General features: G+C 46.6%; 1 protein-coding gene across 5 annotated transcripts in view; it reads right to left on the bottom strand.

Moving 5' to 3' along the window:
• Positions 1-5882: 5882 nt before the first annotated feature.
• The window catches only part of LOC142491033 (uncharacterized), a 49152-nt gene continuing 31101 nt past the window's right edge, over positions 5883-23933 (bottom strand). For 2 of the 5 annotated variants that reach the window (XM_075593369.1, XM_075593370.1), the window contains exons 4-7: positions 21989-22057; positions 18288-18420; positions 7705-7859; positions 5892-6844 (exon numbers count right to left, since the gene is read on the bottom strand). In XM_075593369.1, coding sequence (XP_075449484.1) covers positions 6705-6844; positions 7705-7859; positions 18288-18420; positions 21989-22057 — 497 coding nt within the window. In that variant the 3' untranslated portion in view covers positions 5892-6704. Of the gene's footprint in view, positions 6845-7704; positions 7860-18287; positions 18421-21988; positions 22058-23933 lie in introns of all 5 variants that reach the window. The other 3 variants (XM_075593367.1, XM_075593368.1, XM_075593371.1) reach the window with 2 other exon arrangements.

Raw genomic sequence — 23933 nt, 5'->3', positions numbered from 1 at the left:
TTTTTGTTTCATTGTTTTGACCACCTGGGGGTCATTGAGGAGCGAATCGTTCAATTTCCATTTGTACGCAGAGGTTTTGACGAACGGCAGAGAGAGGGTGAGTTCGATAGGGGCGTTGTCTGACCAAGTAATTGGGCCTATGTTAGAGTGGGAGGATGCCTGGAGAATATTATTGGTACCTAGAAAGTAGTCAATCCGCGAGTAAGACTGATGGGGGGCCGAGAAGAAGATATAGTCCCTCTGGCCTACGTGCTGGGTCCTCCAAATATCTGACAGGGAGTAGTTTTTCAGGATTTCCCGAAACTTTTTGGCCTTTTACTGTGTCTGAGCGGTGTGTGGAGTCACTGGCTGAGTGGATTTATCTTGGTCTGGGCAAAGGACCATGTTTGCGTCTCCAACTAGCAGTAGCGAGGAGAGCACCGATTGATCTAATGATCCAAGTAGATTCTGGAGGAATTGAGTTTGATTGTCATTAGGGGCGTACATACAGTATTCAGAATGGATATGGGGGTTCCTGATAGTGTCCCTTGGAGTAGTAAGTATCTACCTTCTGGGTCTTTGGTTACCTTTGTTGGGGCAAAAGGGATGCTGTTCTTGATCAGTATGGCTACACCCCGTTTCTTGTTGGGGGATGATGCGTAAAACGCTTGGGGGAACGTGTGCTTGAATGTGTTAGGCGGGTCTGGGGTATTGAAGTGTGTTTCCTGGATACAGATTATATCGCCTTTAGATTTTTTTAGTTCTTGTAGGGCTAGCTTGCGTTTTCTAACAGAATTGAGGCCCTAAACATTTAGGGAGATGATTTTAATTGACGCCATTAGGGAGGGCGATGTGTCCTGGGGGTAAACCCCGGGCCCCGAGTAGTTCCCATGTTGGGGGTGAGTAGGACCTTAGAGCACGGGGGCGGGGGGGTCTCCAGACTGTCCCTGGGGGGGCCTCTGTCAGTAGTCTGGGGGGGGGAGAGGGAGGGGAGGGAGGGTGGACACATGGGGGCGAGAAAGAAAGTGGGCTGTCCGGGAGCCCAAGAGAGTTTCCGCTTGACACCATGGTGGCAAGGGAAGGGGGAAAAAACCCCTGGAGAACTTTCCGGGGTGTCAAACACAGGGCGAGACCAGCAAGCGAGGTCCAACACCCTCGCCGTTTGAGAGAGGGAGTGGGGGGGGGACTAACTTGGATAGGCAGCTATGCCTAAAACGTAGATAGGGGTATACAGCATTGCTAGTTAGTTAGCCAACCAGTTTTGTAAGGTTAAGGGTTCTGGGAATTTGTGGGCCAGGTTACATAGACAGACCTGTCCTGGTGTGCACCAGGTGGGCCTTTTCGATCCTTAGGCTCAAGTGAGGGGGGGGGAAACCGTGACAGTAGATAGGGACATAGGCCTACGTTGCGGCCAATATTACCAGATATCACCTTGCCAGTATTACTGCGGATACAAGATTCACGTAGACCCTTTCTTGGGGTCGGGATGGGGGGGGGTGGAGGGGGGGGGGGCAGAGGGGGAAGAGGTAGGGGGGGGGTGGGTGGGGGGGGAGGGGAAGGAGGGGGAGGGGGGTTTAGCTCAAATAGAACTATTTCTCAGTCCGGCATGTGCGGGGGGGAGAAGGGAGAAAGGAGGGGGAGGGGAGGGAGGGGGGGGGATGGAGGGGATGGAGGGGGAGGGGGGGGGAGTGAAGGGGGGGAGTGAAGGGGGGGGAGGGGGGAGATTGCCCGGGGGAAACATCAATATCTGTGGCACAAGCAAACGGGGGGTCAGAGGTCTTATTTGAGTCAAACTCTGGGTTTGTTAATGGAGAGATAATCATGCATATTTTAGGTCCTAACACAGCGACATTGCAATAATATAATATACCGGACACAAATAAGCCGTATTCACAGTTCAGCATGTGGGGGGGGGAGGGGGGGGGGCCCGAAGGGGAAGAGGTAGGGGGGGCGGGGGGAGGGGAAGGCGGGGAAGGGGAGGTTTTTTTTTTTAGCTCAAACAGAACTATTTCTCAATCTGGCATGTGGGGGGGGGGGTGGAGGGGGTGGAGGGGGAGGGGGGGGAGGGGGTAGTGGAGGGGGGAGGGGGTAGTGGAGGGGGGAGGGGGAAGGGGGGAGAAGGGGGGGAGAGGGGGAAGGGGGGGTTTAGCTCAAATAGAACTATTTCTCAGTCCGGCATGTGGGGGGGGGGAGAAGGGGGGGGAGGGGGGAGGGGGGTTTAGCTCAAACAGAACTAATTCTCAATCCGGCGTGTGGGGGGGTGGAGGGGGAGGGGGGAGGGGGGGAGTGAAGGGGGGGGAGAGGGAGGGGGGGGAATGAAGGGGGAAGGGAGGGGAGATTGCCCAGGGGAGACATCAGTATCCGTGGCACAAGCAAGCAAGAGGGGGTCAGAGATCTTATTTGAGTTGAACACTGGGTTTGTTAATGTAGAGATAATCATGCATATTTTAGGTCCTAACACAGCGACATTGCAGTAGTATAATATATTGGAGACACATAAACCGTATTCACAGTTCAGCATGAGGGAGGGGAGCCGACATTATCGCAGGGGGAGATAGAGAGAGACAGGGTTCATACACATACACCGTTTCAGAGATGCGGAAGCATTTATACGAACTTTAGGACATGTTAGAACCCCCCTATATCCGTTTAGCTCAAGCAGAACTTTTCCTCGACCCGGCATGTAGGGGGGGGAGGGGGGGAGGGAGAGGGAAATGCTGCCGATGGTATACTCGGTGGTGGGGTGGGGGTGGGGAGGCCAGGGAGAGTGCTTCCACGTGAAATGTCATAGTCATCACCAGTTCACAGTTTTTAGGCTCAGGGGCATCCCTGAACCTATCGGATTAGCCAGACCACTCTTTGACATAGGGGGGGGACCTGGGGAGGGGGTGAGAGAGGAGGGTGGGGGACGCTTTGTCCAAGAGGGGGTATATCGGAGGGGTAGGTGACTTGGCATTCAGTCGGATGCATTATGGGGGGGGGGGAATGCTGCCGATGGTATACTCGGTGGTGGGGAGCATGGTCCCTCTTGTTGTGGAATGGGGAAACTTTGGGCCTAGCGGGGGGGGGGGAGAGAATGAGAGGGGGTCAAGGCTCATTTATATAACCTGTCCTCCGCGGTTCGGAGGAGAAGGGGGCACAGGGTAGCTGTCCCTGGATAAGGAGCATCTCAAGTAAGGTCTGGGTCCAGGCACCGACGGTCTCTCAAGGCAGGACCCGGTTCCCACGGGGGGAAGGCCGGGAGCTGAGTAGCTGGAACCTGGAGCAAACTTCCTCCACGGGCGAAGCCGGAGGCGAGGAGTTGGAGATTTCCCCGATAGGATGCTTGGTATCGATGGATGTGGGGAGGATCCTCATCGCACTGGTCGAACCAGTGGGGTAAGTAGAGAGGTTTCTTGGGGGGAAGGAGGTGGGGGGGGAGGAGTGTGGGGAGGTAAGGTACTGAGGGGGGGGAGGAGGGGTAGGGGGGGAAGAGTGGTGGGTGGGGGGGAGAGGTGGGAGGGGTAGGGGGGTAAGAGTGGTGGGGGGAGGGGCGTAAGAGTGGTGGGGGGGGAGGGGGGTAAGAGTGGTGGGGAGGGGAGGGAAGGGGGGTATTTCGCCATGGTGCTTCTGGGCCAACGGAGCTTCAGAGGGTATGGTGATTTCTTGGTGGCCATCTTTAATGTGTCCCCGTGTCCGCTTGTGTCTGACTCTAGGGAGGGATGCGAGGCAGGCTGGGTCCATTTGCCACCCCTGTTTGTGGGCAGTCGACGGTGAAGGCCTGGCATGAGGGGGTAAGTGGTCGGGGATCCTCTTCTGCAGCTGGGCAGTCTTAGGGGGTCAATAGTAGTGAGGGAGGGGGGGGAACCCCAGCCATCAGCTTTGATGTAGTGGGGGCTTCTTAGCCGGGCTGCGCAGACGGCTGGGCCTTGCTTTCGTGTTCGGGGAATCTGCGGAGTATGTTTGAGGGAGGGAGATTGCCGTTAGGGTTCGGTGCGTGTAAGGCGCCTAGAGGGGCGCCTCCGGTCTTCTTCCAACCAGGGGGACGGACCTTCCCTGTGGGGGAGCGGGTCGATCAGCGGAGTCTCTGGCTGGCTAGACTCTCCGACGCTTGAGGGGTATCCGAGGGGTCCGATCCTGCAGCCGCGCGAGGGGGGGGCGGTTGTCATTCTGTGGAGGGGGAATCCCCAGAGCTTTGAGGAAATCCCTTGCGTCCTCAGGGGCTGAGATGGTGTAGTGGTGCCCGTTGCGGAGCACCACTAGTTTAAAGGGGAACCCCCAACGGTACTTGACCCCCTGGTCGCGGAGGTAATTGGTAAGTGGTTTCATCCCGCGCATTTTATTGACTGTCATTCTGGAGAGGTCGTTAAAAAGCTGGATGTCCACTCCGTCCATCGTGACGTTGGGCAGACCTCTGGCGGCCTCCATGATCCATTCTTTTGTGGAGTAGGCGTGCATTCTGAGCACCACGTCCCTGTGTCGGTTGGGGTCCGTTGATTTTGGGCCCAGGGCCCGGTGGGCTCGATCCATGAGTAGTTCGTGGTCGGATAGGCCTGGCACCAGCTGTAGGAACAGTCTGCGGAGGTAAGTTTGTAGTTCCTCGTGGGAGACGGCCTCTGGGATGTTTCTGAGGCGGATGTTCTGTCTCCTCTCTCGGTTCTCGAGGTCTTCAAGTGCATTTTGTAGGTCGCGGATTGCATCGCCGCATCTCGAGACTTCCTCGTGGGTCTCGGCCTGGGCATTGGAAACTCCCTCCATTTTGGCCTCGAGTTCCTCTGTTCTGTCCGTAAGGGCTCCTACCTTGGCTCGGATGCTCTGCAGGGTCTTCTCTGTGTCCTCCTGCACCCCTCTTCTCATTTTGGCTATCAGGGAATTAAAAAACTCTTTATTGAGGACAGGGGGATCTGTGTCGGGGTGTTCCTGCTGATCACTTGGTGCTGCATGCTCCGGCTCCTCCTCGGCGCCATCTTGTGCCCCAGGGCTCAGGTCTGCCTGGCGCGGTACCGGGGCGAAAAACTTCGTGACCAGGTTTTGGTTTCCTTTCCCCGACATCTCCCTGGTGCTAGCGGCAGGGGTGGGTGTCAAATCCGGGGGGTTTCGGTTAGGGGAAATTGCTTGTTCTATAGGCTTTTGTGCGAGGGTGCCGGGAGCTCCTCTCCTAGCTAACCATCCATGGTGACGTCACCGGAAGTCTCTAAAGGTCATTTTTTTAATGGTAACTCTTCCAGTAGAGGTTACTGTTGCGGCTGCGTTTATTCTAAAACTTACCTGGAATTGTTCGGGGCTGTTTGCTTTTACAGCCGAACTTGGCCGCGCGCCAGCCGCATCTCTTGGCCGCGCTCCAGCCGCATCTCCATTCAGCGCTAATGGCACTGAACAATGAAAGCACCTGCGGCGCCGAAACTAAAAAAAAAAAGCCTGCGTCTGCCCGCGGTTTAAAAATTCCCGCGGTGGCGGATGATTTAGACTAAAGGCGGCCACCACTGTAGTTGTCGAGTGTAGACAGCTACTCTAGATTAGACCTTTTAACCTGATCACATACAATAAGATCTCAATTAACAGCATACATTTGTACGAATTACTGGTACATAATTGTTGCTCTAATATAGTTTAAGGGGTGCTGTGCCTTTTGGATATAAAACATATGCATCGTACATCTTTCCATCTAGAAAAGAAACACACAAAATGTATTGTTTTTTTTCATGCAATTTAACTTATAATTTGATTATTAGTCATTTATTCACGTGTTTTTAGCATAAAAAGACACTATAAAGCATGACAAAATGACACTAATCTTTCACCTTGTTATATTTCAAAGCAGAAAGCTTCTCAAATATTGGGAGTTTAAAAGTTAAACATCTGAGTAATGAATTTTCTTTATTGGGGGGTGTAGGAGACGAGTGCAGCGGTATAACCAGGGAGACATAGATTTGGGGGAAATAAACATTGGATTTTATTTAGCCGGTATCTTCAAACAGTACAGCTTTAAAGCAGCATACAAAATAAAGAAAACAGGTGTATTCGTACGAGCTAACTCATACTTCCCTATCTGCAGGGCTGGGCGGATAGCCCTCTTACCAGCCTCTGACCTAAAGTCCAAAGAGGTACCTCAGGGGCTCTTTCTCTCAGTCTGTGTCTGGGTTGGGGTGCACCACCTGGCAGGTCCAGGGTCCACTGCATCCTGGAATAGAGGGTCTGGGTCCCTCTCTGACATCACACCCCTCCTTAGTGCTGGAGAGATCCACTGCAGTTTAAGCAGAAGTAGGGTGACCATATTTGTACCGGGACAAATTCTGCGTGAACGGTGAACGCCCATCGAGTATGCACAAACGGCGAGCAACCATCGCACATGCGCAAACGCCAAGAACCCATCGCGCATGCGCACAAGTGGGACTGTTCCAGCTAAATCGGGACGTCTGGTCACCCTAAACAGGAGGCTTTTTTTTTATAATGTGACTGTTGAGCCAGGTAGAGACTGGCTAATTGTCTGTAGCTGCAATTAACCAGATGCTGGACCCATAGGACAGATACAGGCTTCCTATTTGGAGCCCTTTTAAGACAAGGGGTTAAGGCCCTGACACAGGAACAAAAAAGGTGAAGAGGACACCAAGACCAGTAAAGTGTGGATATACTGTGCAGTATGGTAACATGTATTCTTTATTTAAAAAACTCAGGTGGAGAATGTAGGACTTTCACTTTGATTGTTTTGCTAGAAGAGCTGTGATAACCAACAAAGCTACGGACCTTCAACGTTCTTGTTTACTTTGCAATTGACAGTATAAAAGGACACTGTCGTGTTTGAAACGTCTGTAGACAAAAAATATCAGTAAAATGGAGAGTAAAAAAAATAAAAATCCCAAAATCATAGCAGTCCAGTTCAATTTCCCTGAAAATATTAAAAACAATAATTATAACACATTAAAAAAAATCTGCATGCTCATTATACATTTATTTTTCAAAAATAACTGATCTTTGTATTATTATTTGCTGTTAAAACACATATTGCATTTAGATTTTCCATATATACAATGGCTCTTTATACCGATGCAGCGGCCGTTATTCGAACAAATATCGAAATCGAATTTCGAGATATGCCCGTGATCCCCACGAGTTGTGCCGCGGCAGACATAATGGCCTATCGGAGTAACACAGCAGAGGTCCCTACTGTGTGAGTCCTACCGGGTTCTGCCTTTCTGTAATAGACGCGCAGTAAGAGGCTGAATCAGTCACTCTAACTGTGCACCTCTCACAGGCGATCGTGGGGGTTTTATTAAAATTCTAACATTACAGTAATGTAGCAGGGGGTCTCCGGAGCTGAACCGCACTGATTTCAGGTCCGGGGATCCCCTACTTCTCAAGATACAGGCCCTGTTATGGGGTGCTGGTATCCCCATGTTAAAATCTTGTGGGTCACGTGACCGTGGGATCTATACAAAGCACTGGGATACCGGCACCCCATATTAGGGCCTGTATCTCGGAAAGTACCCCCTGCTCCCTCACACTAGTTAACCCCCCCCCCCAATAAAAAATCATTACCTTATAGCTGGTAAGGTAGCTGCTAAGGTAATGAATCTGCTTACATTTTATTTTTATTCATAGATAAATATACAATAAATAACTTACATGTTGGAGCATGTTAAGATTGTGTACATCTTTCTAATAATATAGAAGCTATATTGTGGAAGTCAACATACAGTATTGCTTGAAGAAGGACTCTTTTCATAAAGGGTCTCTTACAGAACAAACCTGGGGTTGTGCGAATTCTCAAGTACAGGGATGAGTTATCACTTCCAGTAATACTCTGTACCACACATGTAATAGGCACATCATAAAATTCTGGAACAACGTCAAGAATGTGAAGGTTTGAATGCAAATAATTCAATTCTCCTTTGGTTGTTACTCTAGATAATAAATGATAGAAGAACAAAAGTAAACCTGTGGAACAAATGAAAGCTTTAGAATAGTGACACACATGCCAAAACTCCAGCAACTTGCTTGAAGCTCTCCCAGCGTCATTTACTGCAAGTTTTCCCATCATTTTAAGGCCAGATTTTGTATTCTGAGTCACAAAAAGGGTGTTTCATGCAAATTAAGAGCAATTCATAGTACACATGGGACAAGTATGAAATACTGTTTAATGCCAGGTATAAGGTGGTATAAAAAACAGAGCACACTTCATTCTTCCTACAACTAGGGCAACATTGGACAACAATTAAATAGAAAAGAATAAGCAGTTTTTTGTTTTTTTTACCATTTATAGCATTTGTATGTTTTGGTGGTGGTCAGAGAAGATAGTTTTGTTCTTAAATTCAGGGATCACACTGCAATATTAAAGCATTAAGGGCCATACTGCACCGACACACTTTATTCGAGCAAATACCCGGTATGTACCTGGCAGATACCTGGAATGCGCCACTCCTAACCTCTGACAAGCCCCGTTGCATTTGCCTTCCCAGCCTGGGTTCATGCCTGGCTGATGGGCGGCTGATCTGTTAAATGATAATGATTAGGATTTAATAGGCTGCAATGCTTCGCGTGTCTACCAGATGGCATAAATTCATGAATTGTAATGCAGTTTATATATATATACTGTGCAGTATTGCAGCCAGTGGGAATAAAATGCTTCAATCCCTGCTTGGAAAATAACTCAATGTACTCGGGCAGAAAACAGTCACAAACCTCAATACACCCGGGTATACCCGAATTCGTGGCACTAGCCAAGCTCGAATAAAGTGTGTCGCCAGTGTATCTACCAATCAGTGCAAAACATGGTACTATATGGCCCATTCACTGTATTGAGCCATGAGGCACCATGGGGCTTTGTGCCTGCACCATTTAATAAATCTGGCCCTAGATCCTAATGTTAAAAGTTGTATTTTACATGTAATCAATGAGATGCATGCATGTTCAGTGTATGGATCGGATTAAAAAATTTATTGCAAGCTTATTAAAGGCTCTTGATTTGCGTAAAGCAGCAACTGCGCCTGGAGAATTTTTTATTTCTATTTATTGATTTGAGCTGAACTGTGCTATTTGCCACTCTGGGGACCCTCCCCTCAAGAGATAATTACTGAAAAGGTGCCAGTTCTTAGGGGGGTCTATTCTGGGTAAACGTATTACCCTTCAAGTGTCCCGAGTCCCTCAGGCCAATAGGAAGCCCCAAAACAGATTGCCATCACTGACCAATAATCAGGATCGATATTACAGGAGGAACACAAGCAACATGACTGTCAATTATTTTGGGAAGATTCATTTTTATTTATAAAATGTTTTACCAGGAAGTAATACATTGAGAGTTACCTCTCATTTTCAAGTATGTCCTGGGCACAGATTTATAATGCCAATACATTGTTACAGATGCAGCAGCCGTTATCCGAACATTTCACGGAGCCGTTTTCGTGAACTCTGCTTTATTCCTCACGGCATTCACTCGTTATTCTTCCGTGAACGCTGCCGTGAATGCCGCCAATCCCAATCCAGCAATGTGCCAGTGTGGCACTAGTAAAAACACTAGTAAAAACGAATCATAACGCGGGAAAGTTTGAAGAAATCACGCGGCACACCCTAGGTATGCCCAGGAATACAAATGGTGAAATGTTCAGATAACGGCCGCTGCATCTGTACATGTTACATTTACAGACATTTCTCAAGATATACTGTAGTATACGGAGTCCAATTCCACCATATGAATCGTCCTAGCTCTGATATCCAGGAGTGGAAATTAAAGAGACAGTCTCCCTCCGCTTATCTTTATTGGCTGCCAAATAAGGACAGGGTGTGTTAAGGATAAAGAAAACACTGGTTTAACAAAGACTCCCTTATACAGAGGCCCTTAAGAAATCCATCTTGTAATTCATTTCCAGAGAAACCATAAAGGACAAATCTTGGCTTTGCTACTGCATGTGAGATTGTGAATTTAATTGGTGCTGTAAGAGAGTAATATACATTTGTTTCAAGTTTTCTGTATAACTATAACAACCCTTTGTAAATGTGGCCTGGAGTAGTTCAACAAATATTTATTCAGACACTGATTCACCATTGCTACAAAGTGAAAGTCAAGCTAGACCCGTTTTTTTTAAACATAACCCACAAATATGTAACAATGTTTAGGCATACTACCAAAGATTTACAACATTTACTAATCCTATGAATTTTGCTTCTCTTTGAATGGCTCAAATTTATCCAAAAACTACAGTGACAAGAAATTATATAATATAGATTTCCTGTGGACAACCTTACACTCAAAATAATAAAACAGAGGCATTTCACCATAATAATGTAATTTGTATATGGTCCTAAATTATGAAGGACATTTTAATAAGGATTGACAACTGAACATTATTTGAACAATTTGACTTCGCTTTGCCTTTGTTTGTTTTACTTCTTTTTAACCTCTGTTTATAGTTGGTCATGGTACAGTAGATGCACGCTGAGCCTATGGTGTCATAGTGTCCCTAGTAAGTGTCAATCCTGCAGCTGGACAATTCTCCCGTGGTCCACGGGGCCAATATTAAACACTAAAACATAAAAAGAAAGTGCATGGAGAGTGTCAGGAATCGGCGTTCTCCGCTCTCCCTACACAGAGCACTCTCTTCTCACAGGGAGCCCCTGGACACACAACCCTACCTTACCGGTCTCCACGGCTCCCCGCTCCTGTCGCGGGATCACTCCCCTCGGCGATTCCTCTGCTCAGCGCCGGGCGCGCCCACGTCCTCCCGTGCGCACACCTGCACCCTCCTCTGGCGTGGTCCACGCGCAGACCGACACGTTACGGAACGCGCTCATTCTGCACACTCTTCTTCCTTTCCCCCGGACCTCAGGCTCCGCCCCCGCACGGGCATACTCAGGTTACCAACAAGACTCACCTGGCTTGTTATGCCTGCATCAATCTGCAGTGTCTCCCTGTAGCTCTTCCTGTCCCGCCTCCGTTCCTGATTGGATCTCCCTGCTTTATCTAGCTCCTCTCTGCTCTCAGTCTTTGCTCGACAGTCTCTGTATGGAAGTACTCCAGGACTCTCTTAGGCTTTTCTCAGGTTCTGACGCGGTTCGTACGACTACCACACCTGGCTCCCGATCTCGGCACTCCTTGGACAACGCACACTCTGGTTACTCCTTGAACACGGCTAGGACTACAAACTACCTCCACTATCTGAGCTCGGCAAGGCATTCTTCACTATCTCTTCAACTGGTACCGGCAAGTATTGTCTACATTTCAACACCTGGCCTGGCAACACTTTATACCACACTCCGGACACGCTCCCTTTGGTGCGGGTGCGTGTATTACCACTTCCCCCTTCAGCTCAGGGGACGGGTCTGGTCTGCGGGCAGCACCGGCGTAACATTATGTCAAACCCACAAGACGCAGACCAGACCGACCTAAAACAGTTTCTCTCCAATCTGCTTCAGCAAAACCAGGCCATGGCGGATCAAATTGAGGCACTCACACGCCAGGTCGCAGTACTCTCAGCCCGAGTACTGACTGCGACCTCGCCAGTTGTAGACCCCCACTCCGCAAGCGCAGTTAGCAGCTCCGATGTAAAGATTCCACCCCCCAAGCCTTATGCAGGTGAACCTCAAGAATGTAGGGATTTCCTAAACCAGTGTGAGATGCAGTTCGAAATGGCCCCCATCTCTACAATACTTGTCGCAAGAAGGTAGCCTACATTTATAACCTCCTTACTGGCAGCGCCCTGGCTTGGGCTTCCCCGGTTTGGGAGCGACGTTCTGACCTTACCCAAGATTACCCGGCATTTAAAGCCGAGTTCCAACAAGTATTCGATTCCCCCGCTCGTCGGGAGATGGCATCTGTTTCTCTTCTCCAGATCACTCAGGGACGGCGAATGGTGACAAAGTATGCTGTGGAATTCCGGACTCTAGCAGCCGAGACCAACTGTGGCCAAGAGGCTCTCGTCTCCGTATTCTGGCAAGGCCTGTCAGATCCCATCAAGGATGAACTCTCTCGCCAATTTAGGCCGGATCAATTGGAGGTCCTCATTGATTTGGCCGTCCGAGTGGATCAACGTATCCAGGTACGCCGCTCAGAGCGTCAGCGCACTCGCTTCCATAACTTTCAAGTTCCTTTCTCCAGTACTCCCAGCAGCACTCCTGCTCTCCCAAATGCTACCACACCTCTTCGTCCTGCACTGGAGTTGCCAGAGCCAATGCAATTGGGGGTACAACGCATCCGCACACCGATACGACAGTTCCGCCACGCCGGGGAATTGTGTTTCTACTGCGGATCCATGGAGCGTCTGGTTCGGGAGTGTCCACTGCGTCCGGGAAACGGGAACACCCAGTGAGTACAGAAGGGCTCTCTCTGGGTGTAATGGCTCCACGTCCCCTTCATAAAGGTGAACTCCCTAAGAAACTTACATTTCCAGTCTCCCTTTCAGGCGATAAGTTCCAGACTTCTACCGCCGCTTTCATTGACTCAGGAGCTGGAGGAAACTTCGTGGACCTTGAATTCGCCAGGTTAAACCGCATACCGCTCGTGAGGAAGAAAGTTCCCATTGCACTCGTCGGTATCGATGGACGTCCTCTTACCTCGGCACACATCACCTTAGAGACGGTCCCCTGCCTTCTCTCCTCACATCTGCACAAGGAGATCTTAGTTCTCGATGCCATTCACGCTCCTGGGATACCCATCACCCTTGGACTTCCTTGGCTTTGGCTACAGCTTAACAATCCTCTCATTGACTTGACTTCCTCTGCTTCCATCTCCTGAAGGCCGGAGGTCAGACGAGACTCATCAACTGCTGGCCAATACCTCTGTTCCTGAGGTTATTCTACCTTTTGTTTACCACCAATTCCGGGACGTTTCAATAAGGTACAGTGAGACCTTTTGCCGCCACACAGGACTTACGATTGTCCGATCGATCTGGTTCCAGGTTACTCCCTACCCAAGTCTAAGACCTACCCCTCGTCTTTGGAACGAAAACAGGGGAGCGTCAGTACCTGAAAAAATATATAAAAAAATACCATAGTGTATACTGCTTACAAACAAAATACATTAAATGGTAGGGCTCCAAGGAGCAACAGAGTGCTGGATCAAGGATTATGGTCCATAAACAGCATATAGTTAGGGAGAACGATATCCCAGAAGAGAGACAACAGAGCCAAGGTTAAAAAGCCAAAATAAAATTTATCCACAAATGGTAAAATTTAAGGCTTACAAGATACCAGGTAAAACAGGCGTGGGTACAGGTTAGAGTTGGAACGCCGAGTCGCGACCTCGTGGACCTCCTGCACGTCTGTCTTCTCCCCCGGTATCTGTCCTGTGCTGCAGACTAGATGCCGATACGTCACTTCCGGTTTGACGGAACACTTGGCGCCACCGGAGCATCAGCTGGAGACTGTCTCCCTCAGGATGTCACGTTGAGGGCTACGCTCTCGTCTTTACCAGAATCTATGGATGAATATATCAGGAGAATCTCAAGAAAGGCTTTATTCGTCACTCCAATTCCCCAGCAGGGGCTGGGTTTTTCTTCGTCAAGATAAAGGACGGGTCGTTGAGGCCTTGCATCGATTACAGGGGTTTGAACCACATAACTATTAAAAATTGTTACCCCCTTCCCCTTATTACCGAACTGTTCGATAAATTACATGGGGCCAAGATTTTTTCCAAGTTGGATCTACGTGGTGCCTATAACCTGGTGCGCATCAGGAAGGGGGATGAATGGAAAACGGCCTTCAACACGCGTAGCAGACACTACGAGTATCTTGTATTGCCTTTCGGCTTATGTAATGCTCCCGCTGTCTTCCAGGATTTCGTCAACGACGTCTTTTGTAAGGTACTCAATATTTTTGTAATAGTATACTTGGATGATATCCTGATTTTTTCCAAATATCTCCAGGACCATATACGTCACACATCCTACGTCCTTTCCTGTCTCCGTGAACACCATTTGTACGCCAAGCTGGAGAAATACACCTTTCATCAGACCTCTACTCCGTTCCTGGGGTACATCATTGCCGATGAAGGTTTTATGATGGATTCCGGTAAACTACAAGCAGTTACTGAGTGGCCAAGACCCAATTCTCTCAAGGCCATACAACGTTTTTTAGGGTTCGCTAATTACTATCGTAAGTTTATACGTAATTTTTCTACCATTGTGGCACCTCGCACTGCGCTCACCAAAAAAGGAGCTGATCCCTCTGCTTGGTCATCCGAGGCCCTCTCCGCCTTCGAGACACTCAAGGAAGCTTTTATATCCGCACCTATTCTCCGTCATCCCAACATTGAACTTCCCTTCGTCCTGGAGTTCGACGCTTCTGATTGCGGCGCTGGAGCCGTTCTTTCTCAGAGACCCACGCCTCAAGATAAGTTACATCCCTGTGCATATTTTTCCAAGAAATTCTCATCCGCCGAGAGGAACTATGACATATAACAGGGAACTATAACAGGGAACTTCTGGCCGTGAAGATGGCTCTTCAAGAGTGGAGACACCTGCTGGAGGGGTCGAAAGAGCCGTTTACTATTCTCACGGACCACAAGAACCTTCTTTACATAGAAAACGCTCGATGCCTTGGTCCACGACAGGCTCGTTGGGCTCTTTTTTTTTTTCTCGATTCGATTTTCACCTTTCCTATATCCCCGGGACCAAGAAGGAAAAGGCAGACGCACTCTCCCGGATACATTCTTCTGAAGAGAGACCACAGGAACCTTTGGAGACCATCCTTCCACAGGAGAGGATCCTCACCACGTCTTCTTTCAAGAATCTTGACAAGATTTTGCACTCCCAGAGATGCATTCCCAAGGACTTGGTCGTTCCCAACAAAAAACTCTTCGTACCTTCCAAATTTGTTCCAGAGGTCCTGTTTTGGGGTCACTCTTCTAAATCTGCAGGTCATCCAGATTTTAAGAAGACTACTGATCTCATTTGTCGGAATTTCTGGTGGCCAAGGATGTCTCAAGATATTCTGGAGTTTACCCTCGCCTGTCCTACGTGCGCTCAAAGCAAGACTCTTCGTCAAAAGCCTCAGGGTTTTCTGTTACCTCTTCCAGTTCCCGACCACCCCTGGTCCCACATTTCAATGGACTTCATCATGGACTTGCCCAGGTTCAGAGGAATGAACACTATCTTGGTGGTCGTGGACAGGTTCTCAAAGATGTCTCATTTTATTCCACTTAAGGGATTACCCACCTCCCCCGCCCTTGCTGATATCTTTACGGAACAGATTTTCCAGATTCATGGGATTCCTTCGTCCATTGTTTCTGACAGAGGTTCTCAATTTGTATCCAAATTTTGGAGAGCTTTCACAAAGAGATTGGGCATCTCTTCTTCTTTCTCTTCCGCCTATCATCCTCAGTCCAATGGACAAACGGAGAGAATAAATCAATCCCTGGAGAAGTACCTGAGATGTTTCATATCCGATTTCCAGGATGATTGGGCTCAACTCCTTTCTTGGGCAGAGTACGCGTCAATTCTGCCAAAAACGAGGCCACCCGGGAGTCACCCTTCTTTATAAATTATGGGTTCCACCCTCCCTGTCTTCCCATCCCCAACATCCCTTCTCGGGTACCAGCTGTAGATGAACACATTTCTTCCCTCCAAACCGCATGGTCCAGGATTCAGTCTACCCTTCTCGACTCCTCCCGCAGATCGAAACTACAAGCCGATCGTCGTCGTCGTTCGGCACCTAGTTACAAGCCAGGGGACTTGGTATGGCTCTCCTCTAAGAATATCCACCTCAAGGTACCATCTCCAAAATTGGCACCTAAGTTCCTGGGTCCCTTCCCTATTTGTGAACAAATCAACCTGTGGCATTCCGGCTCCAACTACCACACAGTATGAAGATTCCCAGTGTCTTTCATGTGTCCCTCTTAAAACCATTCATCACCCGTCACTTCTTTCCGGATCAGACTCGTAAACCGGACCCTATTACTGTCCAAAATAACGAGGAATATGAAGTTCACTCTATTTTGGATTCTCGTCTATCCAGGGGCCAGCTCCAGTTCTTGGTGCAGTGGAAGGGCTTTGGCCCTGAAGAGAGATCCTGGGTACCTTTAAAGGACATTCACGCCCTGGCCCTTCTTAAGTCCTTCAGGAAAAAGTTTCCAGAGAAACCTTTCATGGACCATCCTGAGGCCGTTCCTGAAGGGGGGGGGGTCCTGTCAGGAATCGGCGTTCTCCGCGCTCCCCACACAGAGCACTCTCTTCTCACAGGGAGCCCCTGGACACACAACTCAACCCTACCTTACCGGTCTCCGCGGCTCCCCGCCCGTCGCCGTCGCGGGATCACTCCCCTCGGCGATTCCTCTGCTCAGCGCTGGGCACGCCCACGTCCTCCCGCATGCACACCTGCACCCTCCTCTGGCGCGGTCCACGCGTTACGGAACGCGCTCATTCTGCACACTCTTCTTCCTTTCCCCCGGACCTCAAGCTCCGCCCCCGCACACCGCACGGGCATACTCAGGTTACCAACAAGACTCACCTGGCTTGTTATGCCTGCACCAATCTGCAGTGTCTCCCTGTAGCTATTCCTGTCCCGCCTCCGTTCCTGATTGGATCTCCCTGCTTTATCTAGCTCCTCTCTGCTCTCAGTCTTTGCTCGACATAGTCTCTGTATGGAAGTACTCCTGGACTCTCTTAGGGTTTTCTCAGGTTCTGACGCAGTTCGTACGACTACCACCCCTGGCTCTCGATCTCGGCACTCCTTGGACAACGCACACTCTGGTTACCCCTTGAACACGGCTTGGACTACAACCTACCTCCACTCTCCACTCCCTGACCTCGGCAAGGCATTCTTCACTCTATCTCTTCAACCGGTACCGGCAAGTATTGTCTACATTTCTACACCTGGCCTGGCAACACTTTATACCACACTCCGGACACGCTCCCTTTGCTGCGGGTGCGTGTATTACCACTTTCCCCTTCAGCTCAGGGGACGGGTCTGGTCTGCGGGCAACACCGGCGTAACAGAGAGACACTATTAGTAAAAATAATAAGAGAATAGGAAATATTTATCACAGCTCAACTTTAATATTCAATAGTATATAAAATATGGCGGTGCATGGGGAATAGCAGATATGTTTATCAAATGACCAAGAATGATCACAAAAAGGTTCCCACTAATTTGCACACAGCCAAAATTACCATGGGCAGTATTTAAGGGAACTAATCCCAGCATATATATAATGCAGAAACCAGGAGGAATAAAAAATCAAAAATAATAACATTTTATTAATTACTAATAACTCTTCTAAATGAAAAAAATATATATGTATATATACACTAATAAAATGATTTAAAAACCACTGAAGTATGCCTGTTTTATGGGCCGTTCATATAAATATATGCATATATACAGTATGTACTTGTTGTAGTGAACACATAATCTCGTATTCAAATACCCTATGATCTGTGACGGAAAGGTGTCACTGATATCAAAATGATGACATCTACAAATATATATGAATAAGGTAAGTGTATGCTTGTTCACAACACATATGAGCAAGAAAAAACCAGTATAAAGTCTGTAATTGATGACCTTATATGGCTGTTATAACAATTTACTAGATATAGGTTCAGCCTGCAGAAATGAAAATGCACATATGGTATGTGATGGTTACCATCACGTCTGTTTCGTTACTGTTGGTTTCAGTTTGGGAACATTATGCTATATGATCTGTAACCCATGGATACATTTGGGTAGACACACACTTTGAAGAAATTGTTATTATGTATATGATACTTTCATTTGTATGTATACATCCTATTTATAGGGAGTATTTGTGTGTATATTACAGATCATCTGACCACATTTAACCTACTGTGAGGGGTCATCAATTACAGACTTTATACTGGTTTGTTCTTGCTCACATGTGTTGTGAACAAGCATATACTTACCTTATTCATATATATATTTGTAGATGTCATCATTTTGATATCAGTGACACCTTTCCGTCACAAATCATAGGGTATTTGAATACGAGATTATGCGTTCACTACAACGAGGACATATACATGCATATATTTATATGAACGGTCCATAAAACAGGCATACTTCAGTGGTTTTTAAATCATTTTATTAGTGTATATATACATTTTTTATTTTTATTTAGAAGAGTTATTAGTAATTAATAAAATTTTATTATTTTTGATTTTTTATTCCTCCTGGTTTCTGCATTATATATATGCTGGGACTAATTAGTTCCCTTAAATACTGCCCATGGTAATTTAGGCTGTGTGCAAATTAGTGTGCTTTATTTTTATGTTTTAACTTCTGTTTATGAAAAGAATAAAAGGGCAAAACTTAACTATAAAATGTTGCAGGAGTAAACAAGACTGAAATACATGTTGTAAGTCACTCAAACATAGTATACTCACGTTACATCTTCTTCCCTGACTTTTGTATCATTATCTGGAAAATTTCCATTAACCAGCCAATACATTAATTGTTGATCCATAAAATCAGGCCTATTTTCCAGGATGGCACTGCACCCTATGTTGACTTGTGAGCCTGGGTGAAAGATAAGCACAGCTGCTCACCAAGTTTACAAGATAAAACTAAAAATGTAGGGGGATCACCAGACCCATTTAGCAGGGACAACTACAGTACATACTGCAACGTGGGGAAAACAGACCAGGCAAACGTTTTGTTTTGAACCCCATTTGAACACATTTGAACCCCACTGCATGAATTTACGAGCACTCATTGATAGACAGACAGGCAGACACTGTGCAGAATAAATGAGTACTTCAGTATTAGGTGAAAATACAAATTACAATAACCCAAAATACAATTTCAAATTTCTTATATTAGAATATTAAACAGCTGCTTGTTTATACAGTGTTTTTTTCATTTCTAAATAATAATAATAACAGTGCATACTGGACGATTTCAGTCATCGTGACAAATATATGTATATATTTGCACGTCTCAGCAAGTTGACGTTTTTATTACTTCCCCCTTCTGTACTCTATATTTAGTAACAATGTGCATAAATAATGCTGAGAATGACCAAATCAAATGCAACCTTTTTAAAGACAATCACCATATGCAGTAAGCATGTGTGGATAGATACTGTAGATAGAACAAGCTTTTGAGAGTTCTCCTCTCTTCCTCAGGTAAGCAATACTGATTAACAAAGAATCTGTTGGGTTAGGAAAGCAGAAAAAAAAACAGATTTACTGTAGATAAGATAGGGTGAGACAGTGGAGTTTGAAGACATTGGAAGGGTAATAAAACGGTGACAAGGAGCAGCATGGAGGGGTAAAGGGATGCTGTGAGGGTGGGGGAAAGGTATGGATAAGAACATTGGCAGAGAGGCAGGCAGGATAATTACAAACAATTGTGATAGTGTGTGAGAAACCCCATATCCGCATTAAGTCCTTTTGTTTTGGTGTCAAATAGTCTTATCTGAGTTCAAATGTTTTCCGTTCTTGGATGTGTTTAACAACATTCCTGGATGTGCAGCAGTATGATCCTTTAACAATGTTCCATGGTTGTGACTGGCTGTGGGATCTTGGCATATACTGTACTGTATGTTTGCAGCGTTTGCAACATGTGTTGTTGCACGGTTTTGTGCCATTGTGTGTCTTTAATGGCATAAAACCATGCAACAACACATGTCGCAAACTAAGCAAACATATATGCCAAGATCCGATAACCAGTCACAACCATGGAACACTCAATGTTAAATGATAATACTGCTGCACATCCAGGAATGTGGTTTATATGATTCAATGTAACAAATGTGATCAAGGATGCTACATTGGTGAAAGAAGCCAAAATCTTCAAGGCAGAATGAATATGCACAGACACTCTATACAACACAATAAAGAAGGAAGCTACTGCTCAGCAGTGGGTCATAATTTCTTACAACCAGATAATTCCATAAATGATTTAAAAATCAAAATCCTCAATGGAATGTTTAATTGCACTCAAGAACGATAAACATTTGAACTCAGAATGATAAGATTCTTTGACACCAAAACAAGAGGACTTAATGCAGATATGGGTTTCTCACACACTATCACAATTGTTTGTAATCATCCTCCCAGCCAATGTTCTTAATCACACCTCCCCCCCCCCCCACACAACATCCCTCTCCATGCTGCTCTTTGTCACCATTTTATTACCCTTGCAATGTCTTCAAACATCATTTTCTCACCCCACCTAATCTACAATACACCTGTTTTTTTTCCTGCTTTCCTAACCCCATAGATTCTGTACACACATGCTGCAGCGCTCACATTAGCCCATGTGTGAGAGATAATCGTTGCAACACTGATCCCTGCAGACCAACATGTAATTATATCAAACAAACCTGCCTGCAAACAGTTTGTGTCTGGCTTTCTCTCTAAGCGAACCAAACAAAGCCTCCAGACTACAGTTTGTGCTGTTCTATCCACATAATATTGATATACTGTAGTGCAAACGAGTATTCTAAAACCAATCTGGGGCAATCACCAACAAGACCCAGGTACATACTGGGTACATGCTGGGTACATGCTGCAACATTTCTGCAGACAGACTAATGGCCAATCGGATTAACAGCGTGGGTCCCTGGCAGTCCCATTCAAACTGAATGGGACTGCCAGGGACCCCTGCTGTGTTAATCCGATGGGCCATTAGTCTCTGCAGAAATGTTACTGAAATGTTTGCAGCATGTACCCAGCATGTACCTGGATCTTGTTGGTTATAGCCCCAGATTTTCCAAGGCAAGTTTAAGACAAGTGTTAGAATACTCGTCGGCGCACCTGTAAAGTGGGTGACCCTCTGCTTTGAGGTTATCATGACCCTAAGTATTATTGAACGGGCCACTTCTCTATTATACCATCACTAGGTATAGTTCAACATCAGGCTGCTTATACCAGCCATTGTATTGTATTGTATGTCTTTATTTATATAGCGCCACTAATGTACATAGCGCTTCACAGTAGTAATACATGTGGTAATCAAATAAATAACAGATAATATAAATAACAGATCATGGGAATAAGTGCTTTAGACATAAAAGTAACATTAAGGAAGAGGAGTCCCTGCCCCGAGGAGCTTACAGTCTAATTGGTAGGTAGGGAGAACGTACAGAGACAGTAGAAAGGAATTCTGGTAAGTGCGTCTGCAGGGGGCCAAGCTTTATGTATCATGTGTTCATAATGTTCACAGTGCTATTCGTATGCTTCTTTATGCAAGTGTGCCTTAAGGTGGGTCTTAAAGGTGGATAGAGAGGGTGCTAGTCGGGTACTGAGGGGAAGGGCATTCCAGAGGCTTGGGGCAGTCAGTGAAAAAGGTTTAAGGCGGGAGAGGGCTTTAGATACAAAGGGGGTAGAAAGAAGACATCCTTGAGAAGATCGCAAGAGTCTGGATGGTGCATAGCGAGAAATTAGGGCTGAGATGTAAGGAGGGGCAGAAGAGTGTAAAGCTTTAAAAGTGAGGAGAAGAATGGAGTGTGAGATGCGGGATTTGATTGGAAGCCAGGAGAGGGATTTCATGAGGGGAGATGCTGAGACAGATCTAGGAAAGAGTAGAGTGATTCTGGCAGCAGCGTTTAGGATAGATTGTAGGGGAGACCGGTGAGAGGCAGGAAGGCCGGACAGCAGGAGGTTACAGTGATCAAGACGGATCTTACCACATGCTGGTCTAGAGCTCAATATTTGTACCTATTATCATTTAACATCATTTTAACCACATATGTGTTGTTCGCTTGTGACATCAGTTTGTCTACCCATTATTTTATAATGAATTAGAATTACCATTAAAGGCTATGTTTTAATACTACAATATTACCTCACAATTTGGATGAGTACTAGAATATAGGGTCTTATTTTGTCTTGTTTAGGCAAGAACTTTGTTCCATTCGTATTTTTTGTCCCTGGCACCACTACTACATATAGACTGTAGCAAGAGCTTACAGCACCTTCCCCTCGCTCCCCCATCCCTTTTGTATTTATATTTATTTTATTCGGTTGGTTTTTTTTTCCTTGAAGAAGCCAGAAATGCAATTGCAGAATGTTTAAATGTTCATAATGTAATTTCCATGCTGTACATATACGAAATATTAGATACATTCTCATATATTTACCTGGTTGTACTTCCAAAGAGATATTATTTTGTGGGTCTGTGATCCTGGGGAGCGTGATGTTCCTACAACCTGTAAACGGAAATATGAATTCTTAAAACCATCTCTTATATTTCATTACATTGCTTGCAATTATGGGAATACATGTATTAGGAAATTAATATGCTATTGCAAGTTTACACCATCAAAAGTGAAACAACCCACCTTATATATAACCTTGCCAGAAGTTATGTCTTTCTTTTTTTTTGCTGATGTAACAGTTTGCCTTCAGCGCTACTACTTTGTACGGTTAGACACAGGCACCATGTATATGGGTTACCATGGGCAAATTATGTGGGGGAATTCAGGTAACTTCCACCACCTTCCATTTTGCTTCCCAGACCTTTTTTTTTTTAACCGATTAACAGGTAGCACTATATAGTGATAGAGGGGATTATGAAGCAATTAGGAATGGGGATAGATTAATAATCTATGAGAGTGGATAAATGCATTTTCTACTGCATTTCCCTTTAAGGCTAAGTTTATTGGAGTTTGTATAAATCATTTTTTCTTTGCTTTGCATTCAACCACTTTCCTCCCCAAAAAAACAGCCCTGAGATTACCTTTGAGCCACTGCATATCATTGCATGAAGCCAAATGACATTGTGAAGTTTAGTTACTTTCACCTTGTAGTGGTCATTGGATTTTTTAGGGCAACAATAACCCTAAATACTGACCTTATCTAGTAGATAAATATCTACTGAAATTTACAATAGGGTTGCCACATTTCAGTTTTGAAGTGAAACTTCTTTAGTGGCACCGACCACCTGAAAATTTCCCTGGCAGTAAATTGCCTTGATGGTGATGGAAGTACAGTGCAGGAAGTGACGTCACTGCTGGCAGAAGAGGCCATCAGCGAGGTCAGTGTTGCCAGCACCCACCAGTCACCAGAGTGGACACATACAAAATCTTCTGTGCCACGGCTCCCCCGAGGTCTCCTCATTACAGCTCCACCGGGGGAGGAAAGAAGGGGGGCTGCTCCGGGCCACGGGACTTGGAAAGCTGTGTCAGGTAACGGGTGGAAGAGCGAGCTGTGTCCCCGCAGCACCGCTTGAGGGAGGGGGGAAAGCGCCAAGTCCCCGTAGCCCGGAGGGAGGTGGGGGGGGGGGGGGAGAGCACTCAGTGCGGTGTCCTCGGAGGGGGAGGGGGGGGGGAGCTGGGAGAGCATGCTGAGTGCCACTGCAAAACACACACACACAGCGACACACACGCACTGACTGACGCGCGCACACACACACACACTGACTAATGCACGCACATACACACATACGCGCGCACACACACACTTACTGATGTGCGCGCACATGCACACATGCACACACGCACACACACACACACACACACACACTGACTGATGCACGTGCTCACACAAACACACACACACTGACTGACGCGCACACACACACACTGACTGACGTGCGCTCACACTAACTGACGTGCGCTCACACACTGACTAACTCGTGTGCACACACACTGTCTAACTCGCACGCGCACACGGAATTCACAGTTACTATAACTAGAAGTGCAAATAGCTAAAACACGTGTTGTAAGTCAAACTTCTTTGCGTTTTGGCACTGATACTGTGTTTTAATTTTTTTATACACAAATACATTTTCTGGGACAAAACTGTGACAAAAGTCAAAGAAGTTTCACTTAAAATGCGCGTGATCGGCACACACACTTTTTTTATTTATTACAGCGCGCCGAAATACACTATGAAAGTGTGACGTCATAATGAGCGATGAATGATTTGCAAATGCTTCAATACTCCTGCTTTGCCACTATATTCTTTGGTTTGTATAAATCGCAGGTCTTGGCAGGATGCGGAAAGACGACACTGAACTAACACGTTGAAGAAAAAGTAACGCCTATAGGGGTGGGTGACATGATAGAATGAGATGACCAGGCA

This window comes from Ascaphus truei, chromosome 3 (genome assembly GCF_040206685.1).
Source record: "Ascaphus truei isolate aAscTru1 chromosome 3, aAscTru1.hap1, whole genome shotgun sequence".
NCBI classification, from domain to species: domain Eukaryota; kingdom Metazoa; phylum Chordata; class Amphibia; order Anura; family Ascaphidae; genus Ascaphus; species Ascaphus truei.
This window is presented reverse-complemented; position numbering and strand designations above follow the sequence as displayed.